Here is a 20,005-nt window from a genome sequence, read left to right as displayed (position 1 = left end):
TAACCCTGAAAGTCAACCCGTGATCATTAACCCAGAAAGTCAACCCGTGATCATTAACCCAGAATATCAACCCGTGATCATAACCCAGAAAGTAAACCCGTGATCATTAAATCAGAATATCAACCCGTGATCATTAACCCAGAAAGTAAACCCGTGATCATTAACCCAGAATATCAACCCGTGATCATAACCCAGAAAGTAAACCCGTGATCATTAAATCAGAATATCAACCCATGATCATTAACCCAGAAAGTCAACCCGTGATCATTAACCCAGAAAGTCAACCCGTGATCATTAACCCTGAAAGTCAACCCGTGATCATTAACTCAGAAAGTCAACCCGTGATCATTAACCCAGAAAGTCAACCCCAGATCCCTAGCCAAGTAAGTCATCCCATAATTATTAACCCAGAAAGTCAACCCGTGATCATTAACCCAGAAAGTCAACCCGTAATTCCTAACCCAGAAAGTCAACCCGTGATCCCTAACCCAGAAAGTCAACCCGTGATCATTAACCCAGAAAGTCAACCCATGATTATTAACCCAGAAAGTTAACCCGTGATCCCTAACCCAGAAAGTCAACCCGTGATCATTAACCCAGAAAGTCAAACCATGATTATTAACCCAGAAAGTTAACCCGTGATCCCTAACCCAGAAAGTTAACCCGTGATCCCTAACCTAGAAAGTCAACCCGTGATCCCTAGGCCCTACCCACATGCGAAATAAGAACAGTGGAATAATTGTATCGCTGGCCCAATCTGGCACAGGTACATTGGGCTGTCCTCTATGATGCTATAAACTACTCAACATGACACTGTTGTTTAAATTTAAAACAAAATACGCAGTAGGACTAAAATGTGTGCTTTCCCAAATATAATTAGCCTGCTCCAACTGTCAAAACACTGCTAACAAGCTACTTGGTGATCTTCTGCTTATTTATTTTCGGCGGATGGTTTAATTTTGAGCTCATGGTGAGCCTCCATAAGAATAACATCAGTGATTCATTGTGCTAATGACAAGCCTATTAAATGGAATTGTCTTCCTGGCTGAATGCCCCTTTAGTCTCATTTAATCACACGATCCAGCGCCATCAATTAGGTCTCAAATAACATTTCCTGAATGACTGTCAGTTTATTAGGAATGCCAATCTAACAGTTTGTATCTATGGACTTTGAGGCATTTGACAAAGTGTCAAAGGATATACTTGTTAAAACTAGAACCCATGCAATTAAAGGGACTGTGGCACTGTGGATACGAAATTGGTTAAGGCCAGAGAACAACGAGGAGTACTGACTGACTGTTATTCAGATTGGAGGTAAGTGTATATTATGTGTATCCCCCAGTGATTGGGATGGCTCTATTTGATCTATTTTATGACCTTGCCTTGGGGTACACAGTGTATAATTTCAGAAGCAGAAAATGCTGGACATCTCAGCACCTGTGGAGAGAGAACGGAGATAATGTTTCAAGCTGGAGTCAAAGCTTTGTCAAAGAGTCGCCCAGACTCTAAACATTCGCTCCGTTCTCTCTGCACAGGCGTTGTCAGACCGGCTGAAACTGTCCGGTAATTTCTGCTTTCGTTTCAGATTCCAGCATCCGCAGTGATTCGCTTTTATAACTTCAAAGGGTTTGCAGATGACACATGACTCAGAAATGTAGTCGAGTGAGGAGAATAGTAAGAGACTTCAGGAGGGCTCTGGCTGACCGGTGAAATGCATAGACATGTGGTAGACTGAAGTTAATGCAGAGGAATGTGAAGTGAAACATGTTAGTAACAGAATGGGGAGAGAAAATATTTTTAAATGGTACAATTTTAAGGGGGAGATGCAGGAACAGAGAGACCTGGGGCGGGATTCTCCGCCGGCGGGAATCTCCGTTTTGCCGGCGCCCAGGGGTTTCCCGACAGTGTGGGGCTGCCCAACAATGGGAAACCCAATTGACCGGTTGGCATAACGAAGAATCACGCCGGCGGGTCGGGACAGAAATGTGGCGGGGCGGACAATCCAGCCCCTGGTGTGTATATTCACATATGGGATGCTTAGCTTTATTGATAGAGGAAACGAGTATAAAAGCAAAGAAGTTGAGCTAAATCTTTAAAAACACATGTCGGCCTCAGCTGGAGTATTGTGTTTAACTCTGGGCATCACACTTTAGGACTGATGTGATGGCCTTAAGAGTTATCGGTAGCAGAGAAGAAGGACATCAGTTTTGCAGAGAGGCTGGAGAGGTTGGGGGTTGTGCTGCTTACAGCGCAGCAAGTTGAGACAAAAGTAGAAAGCGGCATTCAAAATTACAAAAGGCTTTGATTGAGTAAATAGGAGAAACTGTTTCCACTGGCAGAAGGTTGGTAACCAGAGGATACCAACGTAAGATGATTGGCAAAAACAGACATAGAGGCGACGCGAGGAATTTTTCATTTTTACACAGCAAGTTGTTGTGAACTGGAACGTACTCCCATGAAAGGCTGGTTGAAGGAGATTACTTTCTGAAAGGGAGTTGGATAAATACTTGAAGGGAAAACATTTACAGGGCTGTGGAGGAAAATCTGGAGAATGGAACCAACTGTACCAAAGGGCCAGCCAGCACAGGTATGATGGTTTTAATGGCCTCCTTCTGTTCTGTATCATTCCAAGATTCTGCCAATTCTCACTGATAAGTTAACAATAAAAATGCTATTCAGTAAGATGCTGTTTCATGTTTGAGAAAAGTTGTTACTTTTGTTTACTTTGATTGCATTCTAAAATTCTCTCTGGGTATTTCTTTAAAATGTTACCAGTTGAGTAATGCACTGACTAGGGGTTTGAAATTTGCCTTGGACTGTTTCCGGATGCAGACTCAGCGACGATCAGGCATTCTAACTAACATGCCTGAGAGAGGCCCAAAATTAGACCTCAGGCTTCATAAACCTTTTATATGCAAATGGCAGGCCATTTCCCCCACCAGCAGCAACCTGAAGAAATGTTCTGGGAACGAGTAGTAGCGGGTCAATCGTGATCACTGTGGAATAGGGATAGGGATGGGCCTAGTCTTAGTCAGGATTTCAATGTAATTTTTCAATAATGTTAAAACTGATCATTTGTTGGTACCTGCCGGGGCTATTAAAGAATCCTACGCAGGCAGGCCTGACAGCAGCTTTGCACAGAAGCTGATTTTCCAAAGGAAACCTTCAACAGGTATCAGGACCAGGATTCTCCGCTATCCGGTGGGGCTGGGGGTCCCGGCGTGATGGAGTGGCGTGAACCACTCCGGCGTCGGGCCGCCCCAAAGGTGCCGAAGTCTCCACACCTTTAGGGGCCAAGCCCTAACATCGAAGAGCTAGGCCCGTGCCGGAGTGGTTGGCGCTCCGCCAGCTGGCGGGAACGGCCTTTGGCGCCACGCCAGCCGGGGCCGAAGGGACTTCGCCAGCCGGCGGATGTCCGCGCATGCGGCGGAGCGTCAGCGGCTGCCGACGTCATCCCCACGCATGCGCAGGGGAGGGGGTCACTTCCTCCTCCGCCATCGTGAAGACCATGGCGAAGGCGGAAGGAAAAGAGTGCCCCCACAGCACAGGCCCGCCTGCGATCAGTGGGCCCCGATCGTGGGCCAGGCCACTGTGGGGGCACCCCCTGGGGCCAGATCATCCCGCGCCCACCCCAGGACTCCAGAGCCTGCCCGCGCCACCTGGTCCCGCCGGTAAGGTAGGTGGTTTGATCCACGCCGGCGGGACCAGCATGACAGCGGCAGGACTGCGGCCCATCGCGGGCCGGAGAATCGCCGGGGGGGTGACCAGCGCGGCGCGATTCCCGCCTCCGCCGAATCTCCGGTACCGGAGACTTCGGGACATGCCGATTGACGCCGGCCCCCGGCGATTCTCCTACCCGGCGGGGGGTTGGAGAATCCCGCTCCTTATCCCTAATTAATGTAAGCAAAGGTCTTCATGTCTGTTTTAGGAGGCTACCAGAAATGCCAAAAAAGACAAGCCTGAAGAACACTACAATTGCACATGTTGAGTGTAGGTGGTCCTGCTGCCAAATTGGTCACTTAGCTCCCATTTTACATCCGTAATCAGGCGCAATGCAAACCAATTTCTATACCGAACTGATGGGAGAATTAAGATATGCCATTAGCACAGCCTAGGTGACAAAAATTATCTTCCAATCTGCTTGTTGTAGGATCTGTGCAGGAAGAGCAATGACTCACACGCTGAGAGTGCTCGCCAGAACAAAAACAGTGCTACCTCATAGGCTTTGTTCATATAGAACATAGCACATAGAACAGTACAGCACAGAACAGGCCCTTCGGCCCTCAATGTTGTGCCGAGCCATGATCACCATACTCAAACTCACATATCCACCCTATACCCGTAACCCAACAACCCCCCCCTTAACCTTACTTTTATTAGGACACTACGGGCAATTTAGCATGGCCAATCCACCTAACCCGCACATCTTTGGACTGTGGGAGGAAACCGGAGCACCCGGAGGAAACCCACGCACACAGGGGGAGGACGTGCAGACTCCACACAGACAGTGACCCAGCCGGGAATCGAACCTGGGACCCTGGAGCTGTGAAGCATTTATGCTAACCACCATGCTACCCTGCTGCCCCTGTTTGGAGTACAGACTGGTTAACCACTCCTCATCGTCTTATCCTCAAGGTAGCGCAGCAGACGTTAAAATGGTAGATTATGTGCTTGGATCTTTCTGTGCAATATAAAGTTTGCAAATCATCTGTATGTTGAAGCAACTGGCACTTTGAAATTGCACACTACGGAGAGCGACCAAACTATCCCACACCCATGGCAGATACCAAACTATCCCACTCCCATGGCAGCTACCAAACTATCCCACTCCCATGGCAGCTACCAAACTATCCCACTCCCACGGCAGCTACCAAACTATACCACTCCCACGGCAACTACCAAACTATCCCACTCCCATGGGAACTACCAAACTATCCCACTCCCATGGCAGCTACCAAACTATCCCACTCCCATGGGAACTACCAAACTATCCCACTCCCATGGCAGCTACCAAACTATCCCACTCCCATGGCAGCTACCAAACTATCCCACTCCAATGGCAGCTACCAAACTATCCCACTCCCATGGCAGCTACCAAACTGTCCCACTCCCATGGCAGATACCAAACTATCCCACTCCCATGGCAGCTACCAAACTATCCCACTCCCATGGCAGCTACCAAACTATCCCACTCCCATGGCAGCTACCAAACTATCCCACTCCCATGGGAACTACCAAACTATCCCACTCCCATGGCAGATACCAAACTATCCCACTCCCATGGCAGCTACCAGACTATCCCACTCCCATGGCAGCTACCAAACTATCCCACTCCCATGGGAACTACCAAACTATCCCACTCCCATGGCAGCTTCCAAACTATCCCACTCCCATGGCAGCTACCAAACTATCCCACTCCCATGGCAGCTACCAAACTATCCCACTCCCATGGCAGCTACCAAACTATCCCACACCCATGGGAACTACCAAACTATCCCACTCCCATGGCAGCTACCAAACTATCCCACTCCCATGGCAGCTACCAAACTATCCCACACCCATGGCAGCTACCAAACTATCCCACTCCCATGGCAGCTACCAAACTATCCCACTCCCATGGCAGCTACCAAACTATCCCACTCCCATGGCAGCTACCAAACTATCCCACTCCCATGGCAGCTACCAAACTATCCCACTCCCACGGCAGCTACCAAACTATCCCACTCCCATGGCAGCTACCAAACTATCCCACTCCCATGGGAACTACCAAACTATCCCACTCCTATGGCAGCTACCAAACTATCCCACTCCCATGGCAGCTACCAAACTATCCCACTCCCATGGCAGCTACCAAACTATCCCACTCCCATGGCAGCTACCAAACTATCCCACTCCCACGGCAGCTACCAAACTATCCCACTCCCATGGCAGCTACCAAACTATCCCACTCCCATGGCAGCTACCAAACTATCCCACTCCCATGGCAGCTACCAGACTATCCCACTCCCATGGCAGCTACCAAACTATCCCACTCCCATGGCAGCTACCAAACTATCCCTCTCCCATGGCAGCTACCAAACTATCCCACTCCCATGGCAGCTACCAAACTATCCCACTCCCATGGCAGCTACCAAACTATCCCACTCCCATGGCAGCTACCAAACTATCCCACTCCCATGGCAGCTACCAAACTATCCCACTCCCATGGCAGCTACCAAACTATCCCACTCCCATGGCAGCTACCAAACTATCCCACTCCCATGGCAGCTACCAAACTATCCCACTCCCATGGCAGCTACCAAACTATCCCACTCCCATGGCAGCTACCAAACTATCCCACTCCATTGAGAACTACCAAACTATCCCACTCCCATGGCAGCGACCAAACTATCCCACTCCCATGGCAGCTACCAAACTATCCCACTCCCATGGCAGCTACCAAACTATCCCACTCCCATGGCAGCTCCCAAACTATCCCACTCCCATGGGAACTACCAAACTATCCCACTCCCATGGCAGCTACCAAACTATCCCACTCCCATGGGAACTACCAAACTATCCCACTCCCATGGCAGCTACCAAACTATCCCACTCCCATGGCAGCTACCAAACTATCCCACTCCCATGGCAGCTCCCAAACTATCCCACTCCCATGGGAACTACCAAACTATCCCACTCCCATGGCAGCTGCCAAACTATCCCACTCCCATGGCAGCTACCACACTATCCCACTCCCATGGCAGCTACCAAACTATCCCACACCCATGGCAGCTACCAAACTATCCCACTCCCATGGGAACTACCAAACTATCCCACTCCAATGGCAGCTACCAGACTATCCCACTCCCTTGGCAGCTACCAAACTATCCCACTCCCGTGGCAGCTACCAAACTATCCCACTCCCATGGGAACTACCAAACTATCCCACTCCCATGGCAGCTACCAGACTATCCCACTCCCTTGGCAGCTACCAAACTATCCCACTCCCATGGCAGCTACCAAACTATCCCACTCCCACGGCAGCTACCAAACTATCCCACTCCCATGGCAGCTACCAAACTATCCCACTCCCATGGCAGCTACCAAACTATCCCACTCCCATGGCAGCTACCAAACTATCCCACTCCCATGGCAGCTACCAAACTATCCCACTCCCATGGCAGCTACCAAACTATCCCACTCCCATGGCAGCTACCAAACTATCCCACTCCCATAGCAGCTACCAAACTATCCCACACCCATGGCAACTACCAAACTATCCCACTCCCATGGCAGCTACCAAACTGTCCCACTCCCATGGCAACTACCAAACTATCCCACTCCCATGGCAGCTACCAAACTATCCCACTCCCATGGCAGCTACCAAACTGTCCCACTATCATGGCAGCTACCAAACTATCCCACTCCCACGGCAGCTACCAAACTATCCCACTCCCATAGTAGCTACCAAACTATCCCACTCCCATGGCAGCTACCAAACTATCCCACTCCCATGGCAGCTGCCAAACTATCCCACTCCCATGGCAGCTACCAAACTATCCCACTCCCATGGCAGCTACCAAACTATCCCACTCCCATGGCAGCTACCAGACTATCCCACTCCCATGGCAGCTACCAAACTATCCCACTCCCATGGCAGCTACCAAACTATCCCACTCCCATGGCAGCTACCAAACTATCCCACACCCATGGCAACTACCAAACTATCCCACTCCCATGGCAGCTACCAAACTATCCCACTCCCATGGCAGCTACCAAACTATCCCACTCCCATGGCAGCTACCAAACTAACCCACTCCCATGGCAGCTACCAAACTATCCCACTCCCATGGCAGCTACCAAACTATCCCACTCCCATGGCAGCTACCAAACTATCCCACTCCCATGGCAGCTACCAAACTATCCCACTCCCATGGCAGCTACCAAACTATCCCACTCCCATGGCAGCTACCAAACTATCCCACTCCCATGGCAGCTACCAAACTATCCCACTCCCATGGCAGCTACCAAACTATCCCACTCCCATGGCAGCTACCAAACTATCCCACTCCCATGGCAGCTACCAAACTATCCCACTCCCATGGCAGCTACCAAACTATCCCACTCCCATGGCAGCTACCAAACTATCCCACTCCCACGGCAGCTACCAAACTATCCCACACCCATGGCAGCTACCAAACTATCCCACTCCCATGGCAGCTACCAAACTATCCCACTCCCACGGCAGCTACCAAACTATCCCACTCCCATGGCAGCTACCAAACTATCCCACTCCCATGGCAGCGACCAAACTATCCCACTCCCATGGCAGCTACCAAACTAACCCTCGCTCATGCCCTATCCCTGCAGTTCTGCAAAGTTTCCTTTCCAACTATATATCCAATCCTACCACCCTTTTGTTAATGCCATGCATTCCAGATTATAACAATCCTCTGCTTGTCTATCACTCTCTCAGATAGGCTAGACTCTAATGTACAGCACAGTGGGGAAACCTCTGCAAGCTTCAATATTAACTGCCGTCAACACTACCTTACATTCCGATATAGTAAAACATAAGACAAGTGATTGGAATATTATCAAACACTGTGTGTCACTGAGCCATGCAAGGTGCTGTTAGGATAGGTGAACAGAAACGCGACCAAATACTCAGCATTTAAAAAGGAAGAGATAGAGAGGGAGGGAGATTTAGGGAATGAATTCCAGAGCTTGAGGTGACCACCATCACTGGTTGTCAATCCAAACATTTGAAGACTTGACACTTACCTGCCCACTGTTCGCTAAATCATCCACAGAGAGAGAAGATTCCAACCGTAAGGATAATCCAAAGTCACACAGACAACATGTCAGGTCATTTTTCACCAGAATGTTGGAGCTTTTCAGGTCCCTGTGCGCAATGGGAATCTTTGGTCTGCCACATGGCGTGTATTCACTGTGTAAGTGTGCAATCCCTCTGGCCAGTGATCCTCCCAGCAGGCACAGGTCCTCCCAGTTCACCACATGACCTGTGAGGTAGTCTTGCAGGTTGCCTTGGGGGTGATAGGCCGTGATCAGCCAGTACTGCTTTCCCATTTCCGTCTCGCGTTCCTCCGCCGTCAGGAACTGCAGCACGTTTTCGTGCTTGAGATTGACGTCGGAGAAGATTTCTTTCTCGTTCTTCCACGATATGTACTCGTCAAAGTGGAAGATCTTTGCCGCCACCGTCTCGAACTGCTCCGAGGTGCTCTGCCTCAGTTTGGCCTTGTACACCTCGGCGAAGCGGCCCTTACCCACCACTGTGTCGAGCTCCAAGGGCAGCAGTTCAGTGTTGTGGTTGATGTTGTTGGCGCAGGTGGAGCTGATGTCAGACTGGTCATCGTCAAGGTGCATGGCACTGCCCTCGCTGCGCTCATTTGGAGGCCGGCGTCGACGGCCTGGCTTCCTGCCCTTCTGATCCTTTGTCCACTCCTTGTTCAGCTTCCTCCGTCTCTGGACCCGGTACCAATAAAAGGCAAGGATTACCACGGTAGCAACGATAAGGAGTGGGACGAGAGTGACAAGGACAACCTCCAATATCACTTGCCTGTCCCATTCAGGACCTAAAGGAGAGAGGGAACATCAGAGCTATAACAAAGTATGCCAATACAACAAAGTATGTCAGATAAAGCAAGCAAGGTAAATCTCTTGGCTATAAGAACAAGACTATAAGAACAAGACTATAAAAACAAGGCCATAAAAACAAGGGGCTGATTTAGCACAGTGGGCTAAACAGCTGGCTTGTAATGCTGAACAATGCCATCAGGGTGGGTGCAATTCCCATACCGCTTCCCCCGAACAGGCGCTGGCATGTGGCGACTAGGGGCTTTTCACAGTAACTTCATTGAAGCCAACTTGTGACAATAAGTGATTATTATTATTATCATTAACAAGCAAGAACACAACTGAAAATGATTCACTTGTCTATGTTCAGCAATTATTCAGTGACTTATCCCACCTTTTATTAATCTATTAGCAATGCTACAGCCCAAATGCTGGAAAATGGGATTAGCGTGACAGCCAGCGCAGACGCAATGGGCTGAAGGGCCTCTTTCTGTGCTGTAAAAATCTATGGCTCCATGAAATTATGTGGCACGTAGGGGTAACCAAATCTGAAGAGCACCATTGCTGCTTTAGTAGAAAAGCTCAGCATGTTTGGGGCTTTGCACATCCCTATGAGTAATGGTGATTTCTGGCCCAGTTGTAGACATAATAATAATAATAATCTTTAATATTGTCACAAGTAGGCTTACATTAACACTGCAATGAAGTTACTGTGAAAATTCCCTAGTCGCCACACTATGGCACCTGTTCGGGTACACTGAAGGAGAATTCAGAGAGTCCAATTCATCTAACAAGCACGTCTTTCAGGACTTGTGGGAGGAAACCGGAGCATCCGGAGGAAACCCACACAGACACGGGGAGAACGTACAGACTCCGCACAGACAGTGACCCAAGCCAGGAATCGAACCGGGGTCCCTGCCGCTGCGAAGCAACAGTGCGAACCACTGTGCCACCGTGCCGCCCATGTGCTACATACTGAATACTCCCTGGACTTGTAGGAATGGTCAAAACAAATAGACTGCACTTTCAGGCGAGTCTGATGATCCGTGGGGTGGACAGGTGCTTGCATGCTCTTTTATTTTTTAAATGATTTAAACACTTGGAAAGAATTGTCAACTCAGCTCACAGTTTTCAGCGGGTGTCTGAAGTCTTTAGTTCTGATGGAATCCTCATTTACAGCTACTTCTTGGCTCACAGTCTTGTCAGCTGAGTCAGAAACGTCGTGGGTTCTAATCCCACCTACGAGACTTGAGCACGCAATCTAAGCTGAGACATCCGGTGCAGGGAGGGCTGAGCTGCCAGGAGGGTTGTATTTTGGATACAATGTTGAACTGAGGCCCTGTCAACCCTCACAAGTGAACCTAAAAGATTCCATGGCACTAGTTTGAAGACGTTGGGAGTTCTCCCCAGTGTCCTGGTCAACATGTGTCCTCAATCAAAATCACATAAGACCTTTCCGTATCCAAATTCTACTTTTCCCTACATTTCAGCATTGATTACACTTCATAAATGCACCGTTCACTGCACCGAGCATTCGGACGTCTGGAGGGCGTGAAAGGCACTTTCTTTAACATTATACAAACAGAAGAATGAGCAATTGTACCAAGAAACTCTCATCGTCCTCACTGTTCCAAGCAAACCTTTCCCCCCCGACTGCACGACAAAGCACAGCTGCGTAACTAAAGCTCACCTCATCCAATACGAAGTGGGGTCACTTCATAATAATAATAATCTTTATTGTCACAAGTAAGCTTGCGTTAACTCTGCACATTCTCCCTGTGTCTTCAGAGGAGTTAAAAGGAAAGTACCAGCATAAAAGATGGAGATGTGATCTGGACCACATGGGAGTTTACTTGTCACAAGTCCTAGGTTCTGCTCCAGGGCAGTGGGAATCGCCTCCCCAGACTAGTAAAAGCTGGGGTAACTTAAGGGAGCTAATGCTCCGATGCAGCTACCTTACGATATTATTTGTGTAGGAAGCGGCAGTCACTGGGCCCATCTCGTTGTCACGTCCTTAGTGGAACGGAACTCCCACTTTTCCCGGCGGCTGAAGCCGTTCCCGCATTCCGCTACGTTCACCATTTGCTGCTGAGCCATTACAGTTTTTGATGTTAAAATTATTCAGTTTTCAAACTTTTAAGGATTAACTTGGATGAATACCGGCAGCACGTTTACCAGGGCAATGGAATTAACCGTTGCCTGCTGCGATTTACTAACTGCTGGCAGGCATCCCACACTGGCTGCTAACATGAACCAGGCCCAGACCTAATTTATTACGTCTTTGGGAGTGGGAGATGCTGAACTCACCTGCTGTGAACCAGATATCTCATAAACCCCCCCCCCCCCCCCGCCGTCCAGAAAAAATTACTCTACTACTTCAAAAATACGAAGAACAAAAAAAATGAGACAATTGGCTAAGGTGAGAGGTAAGGTTGTCAACTCTACATATTCCCTGAGCTTTCATTATACGACCTTCCATTTCCAATTTCCCACCCAGTCAAACAACCATTTCCTTCCCACCTCCCACATATTTATAACTAATAGTCAAACCTGTTCAATGAAAATTGGAAGCACAATTTTTCCTGGGTTATTTACAACAGTGGCCAAGAGGTTAATTGTTCATTCCTAGCAACGTCAGGGCAATCTTAGGAGTTTTGAAACCTTGACCAGGGAAATTATTTCTTGAAGAATGAAGTTTACCCCGCACATCCACTGCAACTAACCGTCAATATGAGAGCCAGGAGTGGCAATTCCTTCAGGCCTATCTCACACCCTAAGCCCGTGGCTTGAAAAGGAACAAAATAAATCAACAACTTTCTGTTATCTCACGCCTTTAAATGGGGTAAAACCTCGAAAGACACTCCACAAAAGCACAATCAGACAAAATGTGCCATTGAGTCAAAGGAGGCCATGTTAGGACCATGACTCAAAACGTGGTCAAGGAGAGAGGTTTTGAAGAGTATCTTAGGGAGGAGTGCAAGGGAGGAGTGCAATGTGAAGATTTGGAGAGGTTCAAGCAGGGAATTCCAGAACTTCAGGTCAAGACAACTGTACTCATAGCCATTTGGGAGAGGGGAACAGGCAATATTCAATAGGCCAGAACTAGAGGAGTGCAGAGTTCTCAGAGAGTTGTGGGGCCAGAGGATGTTTGCAGGGATCGGCAGCTAGGAGAACTTGAACACAAGACCAGGAATTTTATAATCAAGGTGCTGGGGGAGCAGGAATCAATATATAGGTGCAGCCCAGCCAGCAGATGTGCGTCAGGTGAATGAGAAATGGTCTGAGTTAGGATTCAGAGAGCTGAGCTTTGATAAAGATATCCTATTGCACACTAGGTTGCTAAAGCAAATGTTTGGAGAGCTGCTGGACAGGAAAGTTTAAGATGAGCAGAAGAAATGAACCTTGGTTCAGTAGCAAAGTTCCATTGAAGCAATGATCTACTCATGGAATTCCTATCTGAACTAGTCAAACCACTTGAGCTGCTTCGAATTCGACACGACGGCACAGCACGCTGCCACAACTTTAAAGATGCTTCTTGAAACTTTATATTCTGCCCATGAGGAATGTGCGAGGCGGTGACACTAAACTGAGTGGAGAGCCATCGCCACACTTCCTTCACCTTGAACCAAATCAAGAGGTTTGCCTCTTAAAGAGAGATTCAATAAGTGCGATGCTATTTGAAGTCGAAAAGCTCATGCTGGCTAGCTCTCCCTCGCAAAGGGTGAAAAGATAGACAGGCTTGCATTAATATAGCACCTTTCATGACCTCAGGATGTCCCAAAGCACAGCACCATCAAGAAAGTACGTTTTGAAGTGCAGTCACTGCTGTAATGTAAGAAACGTGGCCGCCAATTTATGCACAGCAATTTACAACAAACATCGCGACAATGGCGAGATCATCTGCTTTTTCATGATGTTGGTAGGTGGATAAATATTATCCAGGAAATCAGGGGAAATTCTTCTGTTCTTTTAAAAATAGTGCACTAGAGGTGACAGGTAGAGCCTTGGTTTAACTTTGCATTTGAAAAATGACACCTTTTAATACTCCCTCACTATTGTACTGGGAACCCAGTCTAGAATATATGCGCATGTCTCCAGGAAGGGGTTTGAACCTACAACCCACAGAGAGGGGTAGGGGCAGCATGGTGGTACAGTGGTTAGCACTGGTTCCTCACGGCGCCAGGGACCTGGGGTTCGATTCCAACTTTGGTTGACTGTGTGGAGTTTACACGTTCTCCCTGTGTCTGTGTAGGTTTCCTCCGGCTGCTCCGGTTTCCTCCCACAGTCCACAGATGTGCATGTTAGGTGGATTGGCCATGCTAAATTGCCCCTTAGTGTCCACCAGGTTTCGGTGGGTTTACGGGGATAGGGCAGTGGAGGGGGCTCTTTCAGAGGGTCGATGCAGACTCGATGGGCTGAAGACCTCCTTTTGCATCGTGTAAAAAATTTTTTGTTAAAACCCTCTGACTAAAGGCGAGATTGACATCACCTGAGCCGCGGGAAGGCAATGAAAAAATCTGTCTGAGAACTAGTGGGAAATAACCTTGGAACTCAACCCGAGTCCTTCCAATGATACTTTTGGACACAAGTTATAGAATATGGAATTGTGTTTGAAGCTGCGCATTATTCAAGAATGCACACAAAAAGACTTTCGGTGGGGTCTTCTGGTCCCCCCCCCCCCCAACCCCCCCCCCCCCACCCCCCCCAACCCCCCCCCCAACCCCCCCCAACCCCCCCCCAACCCCCCCCACCCCCCCCGCCCAACCCCCCCCCCCACCCCCCCCACCCAACCACCCCCCAACCCCCCCCACCCCCCCCACCCAACCCCCCCCCCCCCACCCCCCCCACCCAACCACCCCCCAACCCCCCCCACCCCCCCCACCCAACCCCCCCCCCACCCCCCCCCACCCAACCACCCCCCCCCACCCCCCCCCACCCCCCCCACCCCACCCGCCCCCCCCCCCCCACCCCCCCCCCCCCCCCCCCCCCCCCACCCACCCCACCACAGCAGGTTCCACTGATGGTGGGACGGGCAAGTCTTGCAAAATGGCGTAGACATTGGCGGCCCATTTCCGCCACCAGAAAACATGCCACGGTGGGGGGGGGGGGGGGGGGGGGGGGGTTTAAGAAAAATCTTGCTCTTTGTTTCAGACAGCTTATTCTACCGTCAATCAGTGGTTTAATGGGCTCTCTGTCCAATCACTGTCTCCCACAGCAAGCTGTTGTTGACAGCAAGCTTTTTAGGCAGTACTTGACTGTTTATCATTCACTCCAGAGGAATGTGCCTTGTAAATACATTCCAGCACAGAGAGCTGAGAAATTCATACAGAGCAGTGCGGACTTTCCAACATGTCATCGATTGTTTCTGTGAGACAGTAAGAGAGCCTAAAAGATATCAACTAGATCAGACCTAGAAGTGAGTGAGTGAGTGAGTCAGACAGAAAAAGAAGGTTGAGGAGAAGGGTGGAGAAGAGGTAATGGGAGAAAAGTGAGAGATGGTGGTGGAGACGGAGAAGGTGGTGGAGAAAGAGAGGGGTGGCGGAGAAAGAGAGGGGTGGCGGAGAGAGAGAGGGGTGGCGGAGATTTGTGGCGGAGAGAGAGAGGGGTGGTGGAGAGAAAGAGGGTGATGGCGAAGAGAGAGGGTGATGGCGAAGAGAGAGGGTGATGGCGAAGAGAGAGGGTGATGGCGAAGAGAGAGGGAAAGGGGTGGCGGAGAAAGAGAGGGGTGGCGGAGAAAGAGAGGGGTGGCGGAGAAAGAGAGGGGTGGCTGAGAAAGAGAGGGGTGGCAGAGAAAGAGAGGGGTGGCGGAGAAAGAGAGGGGTGGCGGAGAGAGAAGGAAAGGCGCGTTTGTAGGAGGACAATGAGTTGGGGAAAAGGAGGTGAGCTGAGAGAAAGTAAATGGGTGAGATTCGCCATCCCGCCACACCCATTTTCTGGCAACGTGATCCTCCGTCCCGGCAGCCGGCCAATGGGGTTTCCCATTGTGGGCATCCCAAGCCGTCGGGCGTGAGTGAGCTGCTGGCAAAGGGGAGGATCCCACCGATGAAGAATCCAGCCTCAGTATGTTTAACGTAGAGGATGATAGAGAAATGAGAAAGAAAGACAAAAAATAAAAAGACTTATTGAGAGAGACAGGCAGAAAGAACAGGAGAGAGGGATTTCTGAATTAAAACAAAAGTCAAAGTTGTAGTAAAGGGTCTGTCATATATCGGGATAATATGGACAGAGTACAGTAATGCCCACACACAGCAATGCAAGAGAATGCATGACCCATGTATAGGGGTCAGTCTTATATTGGACAGAGCTGTGTGTACAAGCAAGCATGGGGACAGCCCCTAACTTGAACCTTTTACTGTATATTCCTTTGAATAAAACAATAATCAATAAATTAAACAAAAATGACAAGGGTGACAGCCCCTGGAGGGGCACTGTAACGAAAATAAAACGTCAAAGAAGAAGCTTAACTAGTTAAATTAAAATGTAATTCTCAGGGGTGATGGATGCACCCCAGCCCCGCTGATGGATCCCCTTTCTCCCTCTCCAGTGTCAATGAAGGGCACTCCTTGATGGCCCGGTACACGCAAGGTGACTTGCGTGCCACCAATTACCCCCTGGACCTGAGTCTCCGCTCAAGCCCTGGAATGAGCCAGTTGCACAGAGGTTCAGGGCTGCAGTGACCTACATGGCCATTGGGAGCGGGTGTCTGACTCCTCCATGGAATACCAAGTCTGCGGGAACGTGGCACAAGCACCACACTGTGTTCCTCCTCGGCCTGATGGGCAGCCAGGTCTTCAGGGTGTGCGGCGGCCCCCTGCACATGGGGCCAGACTGCATCGATGCTGCCGCCTTCTCCGGTGTCTGGCCGCCTGGGCTGCCACCAGCAGCACAAGGGCATCCTTTGCAGGACCACCATCCATTTTTGTATCTGTAAGGAATTGGAGAATGAGCGAAACTGGCAATCAGTTAGGGCTTCCACCCCAGGACACTCAAATTGCTGAAGCCACCTCCACCCTTGCGTGTCCTGCCTTCTCTCAGAGTGCCATCCACACAGCCAGTTGAGCTGGAAAACCTCGCTCTGCACACACCCAAAGCCACAGCAGGAGCCCCTAGAACCCAGACCCGAGATCCCTGCTGGGAACATTAGGGAGACGGTGCTCAGGCGCCCTCTCCTGATACACACACTCACCCTTTGGTCGCGAGGATATCCCCATTGCTGAAGCCCAGAGTGTTTGATTGTTGCCTGCTGTCTCTAATGGTGCTGACACTTCTAGAGGTCAGGCACATTGATCAGGCTCAAAGATTGATTGAAACGCAATGCAATAATCATCGTCTGAGACATGGCACATAAACCTTTGAGAAGCCACCTGAGAATATATTGTTTATGAAACGGTCAACAGTAACAAAGATTTTAAAATCAACTATGGAATATTCCACATATCACACTAACCATTGAACACCAAGAAACATCACCGTTCCATATTGGTACCAATACAAAGCTATATCAGCTCAACTTCACAAAAAAGTCCCAAATACACGGTATCACCCTTCACAGGTTCCTCAACAGAAACGGAGGATAAGCCTGAGAACGTGTCATCATGTCCAAAACCTTGTCGTAGAAATGATCTGTCCATCAATTTGTGACTTGTTCCACAAATCAGTGCCATTCTCCATCCAGGAGCCATAGCTGTGCAGGCCCCTCCCATACGGCTCAATCTCACTGGAACCAAATCCTGGCATCCACATATTCCACCGGTACTCAAGGTGCAGTTGAACATCCGTGACTTCCGGCGTGTTTAACCCGGTGTGACATGCCAGTTACATGCAGCACTCACCAGACCAGCAATAAAAGCAGCAGCAATCTGAAAAAGCATCTCTTCAACAGAGTCATCAGGTGGATGACAATGTCACACACCAGATCCCGCAGCGTCTTCTTGTTTCAAACCGGATAGCCTTCTGGACCCGTACGTCCCCCTCAGTCCAGTGTTCCAGGACCCAGGTTAGAAAAAATTGTCCTTCTTTCCAGCTACAGAAAAGGAAGGAAACAGCAACAGCAGCCTCCAGGCATCTGCAGCTACCAGCAGCAAACACAACCTGCAGCTAAGTGCTCTTACAACTAACAAGGCCAATTCTTTATTAGCAATGGCCTTCAGCTGTGAAGCTAGAGGCTGCTCACAGTCAAAGGGAGTTAAAGTGACCTTCAGCATGTAACCAAGAACAGGGTTTTGCCCTGGAAGTGTTTCGTAAGCCAGACAGGCAGAAACTGTGGTTGCCCGTTATGGGTATCCACAATATTTAAAGATGGCTTGAAGGCCTCATGGCCAAAATGCACCTCACCCCCTCCCCTGCCCAATGGCCTAGGGGTGATTCCAGACCCAAAATGCTTCAGCTCCCTGACCAAGGCCCCTGAGGAATGCCCTCCCCCCAGAGCACTGGGGCAGTGGCTCCAGTGCCCTTGAGCTGCATGCCGGAAAATGGAAATGGCTACTCATCTTAGTTACCCGCAGCAGCCATTGTGGCAGCTTCACATTTTTAAAACAGAGTGCTAAATGACAACCACGTGATTCCTCGCTGGGGATCCGGTTAATTCAGGGGAGAATTTCAATCTCGCTAATGAGATGGAAGGTGAGGGTTAATGATATGCTCACCATATGTGGGCGAGATCCGGAACTTGCCATTGGTACTGGGCTGATTAGATAACAAACAATTTGTGACCGGCGCAAATCTCAATTTTGGCTTTTCACGCCATTCAGCCGGCGTGCGCAGATCCACAGTAGTTAAATCGTGCCTCAAGTCTCCCAAAAGGAGAATTTTGCACTTCATTAAGACCTAGCGGCCTGCAACAATATTCTTAAAAAACATCTTTTTTGAGGTGGGGTGCAATTCTTTCTTTCCAATCGTTTAAAATATCTGAGCAATGGGCAGTGAGCAGAAAGCAGGAATTACTGGGCTGCTGTGAAGGAAAGAAGATTTGGACTGGGAACAAATTGTGGTGCTCAGACGTGACAACCGTGGCTGGCGAGTCAGGATCATCCATCGATGTTTATGTAAAAGGATCTCAAGGAAGAACCAATTTTTCAGACATTGAACTTGGACACAAGTCAGATTGCAATAAATGAGTGTAAGTGGTATCTGCTTGTAAACATGGCTCGGGGAGAAGCAGGCTTTGATGTGCTCATAAATTTAAACACAGACAGGAAACCGCATGTCTGAGATCAGACACACGATTCACTTCCAACCCACAGCTACAGTGCATTGACGCAACAGCAGACAATCTGCTTTCAGTTAATGTACAGGGAGCAGGGGCAGCTGGAGTCGTCAAATGGTGATCAAATAGTAACTTCAATCTTATTTTTCGGAGCCATCACAAAATAATCCCACCTTTGATGTTTTAAAGTTTACACGAGGCAGGCTCCTTCCACGTTCACATTGAACACAAGATCCACAGGGAATTTCATACATCTAAGGGCCTTCATGTGAGCCACCCACATTTGTTGTCTCGATTGTCTGATCCGACACACCATTCGTCCGTCGATTATTATTGCAAGAGATGATCAAATAAGGCCAAAACATTACCCTCGGCCCCGGACACAGCTTCAGGGTTTTTGATCATTGACTCTATCCCTGTCCATGGCAACTGTTTGATGCTGAATCAGACCATTCATAAGCTTGGCATCTCATCTGAACTGGAGCCGAACTTTCAGTCCCCTTTTCCTTCTGTCAGCACGACAGGTTGCTTCCACTCCTGTAACACTGCCTGTCTCTGCCCCTGCCTCAGCTTGTCTGCTGCTGCTCATTCATGCCTTTATTACCTCTAGATCGGACTATTCCAATGCCCTTCTTGCCAGCCTTCCTTCTTCCACCTTTTTTGTAAATTAGAGTCTACCATGCTGCCGGAAATCTCCAGACTCTGTGCACCCGACCTGAGGAAGAAAATCTAGGCCCGGGTGTGCTACAAAACAGCCCACGATAAAATATCAGCTGCAAATAATGAGACTTGCGCTTATAAAACACTTCATGGTCCACAAGAAATTTTGGGAAGTTGTCCGAAGTATGATCTGCCTTCCTGAAAGTGAACCTTCGGAAGGTGACGGGTCCGGTCGGTTATCCCTGGTCGTGCACTCAAGAGCCTGTGCAGACCAGCTGGCAGATGTGTTCGCGGACATCTTTAACCTGTCCCTACTCCGCTCTGAGATCCCCACCTGCTTCAAGAAGACCACCATCATACCGGTGCCAAAGAAGAACCAGGCAACGTGCCTCAATGTCTACCGTGGCCCTGACTTAATTCGTAATGAAGTGCCTTGAGAGGTTGGTCATGAAGCGCATCACCTCCAAAATCCCAGAAAACCTTGATCCACTGCAATTCGCATACCACCGCAACCGATCCACAGTAGACGCCATTTCCCTGGTCCTACACTCATCCCTACAGCAT

At 49.3% G+C, this 20,005-nt stretch overlaps 1 protein-coding gene across 1 annotated transcript in view; it reads right to left on the bottom strand.

The window, feature by feature from the left end:
* The window catches only part of tgfbr2b (transforming growth factor beta receptor 2b), a 93,406-nt gene that overhangs the window by 31,222 nt on the left and 42,179 nt on the right, over positions 1 to 20,005 (bottom strand). Inside the window, exon 4 of the mRNA XM_038796903.1 lies at positions 8,764 to 9,575. Within this exon, the coding sequence (XP_038652831.1) occupies positions 8,764 to 9,575 (812 nt within the window). The remainder of the gene's footprint in view (positions 1 to 8,763; positions 9,576 to 20,005) is intronic.

Source organism: Scyliorhinus canicula, chromosome 5 (assembly GCF_902713615.1).
Source record: "Scyliorhinus canicula chromosome 5, sScyCan1.1, whole genome shotgun sequence".
NCBI lineage: Eukaryota > Metazoa > Chordata > Chondrichthyes > Carcharhiniformes > Scyliorhinidae > Scyliorhinus > Scyliorhinus canicula.
This window is presented reverse-complemented; position numbering and strand designations above follow the sequence as displayed.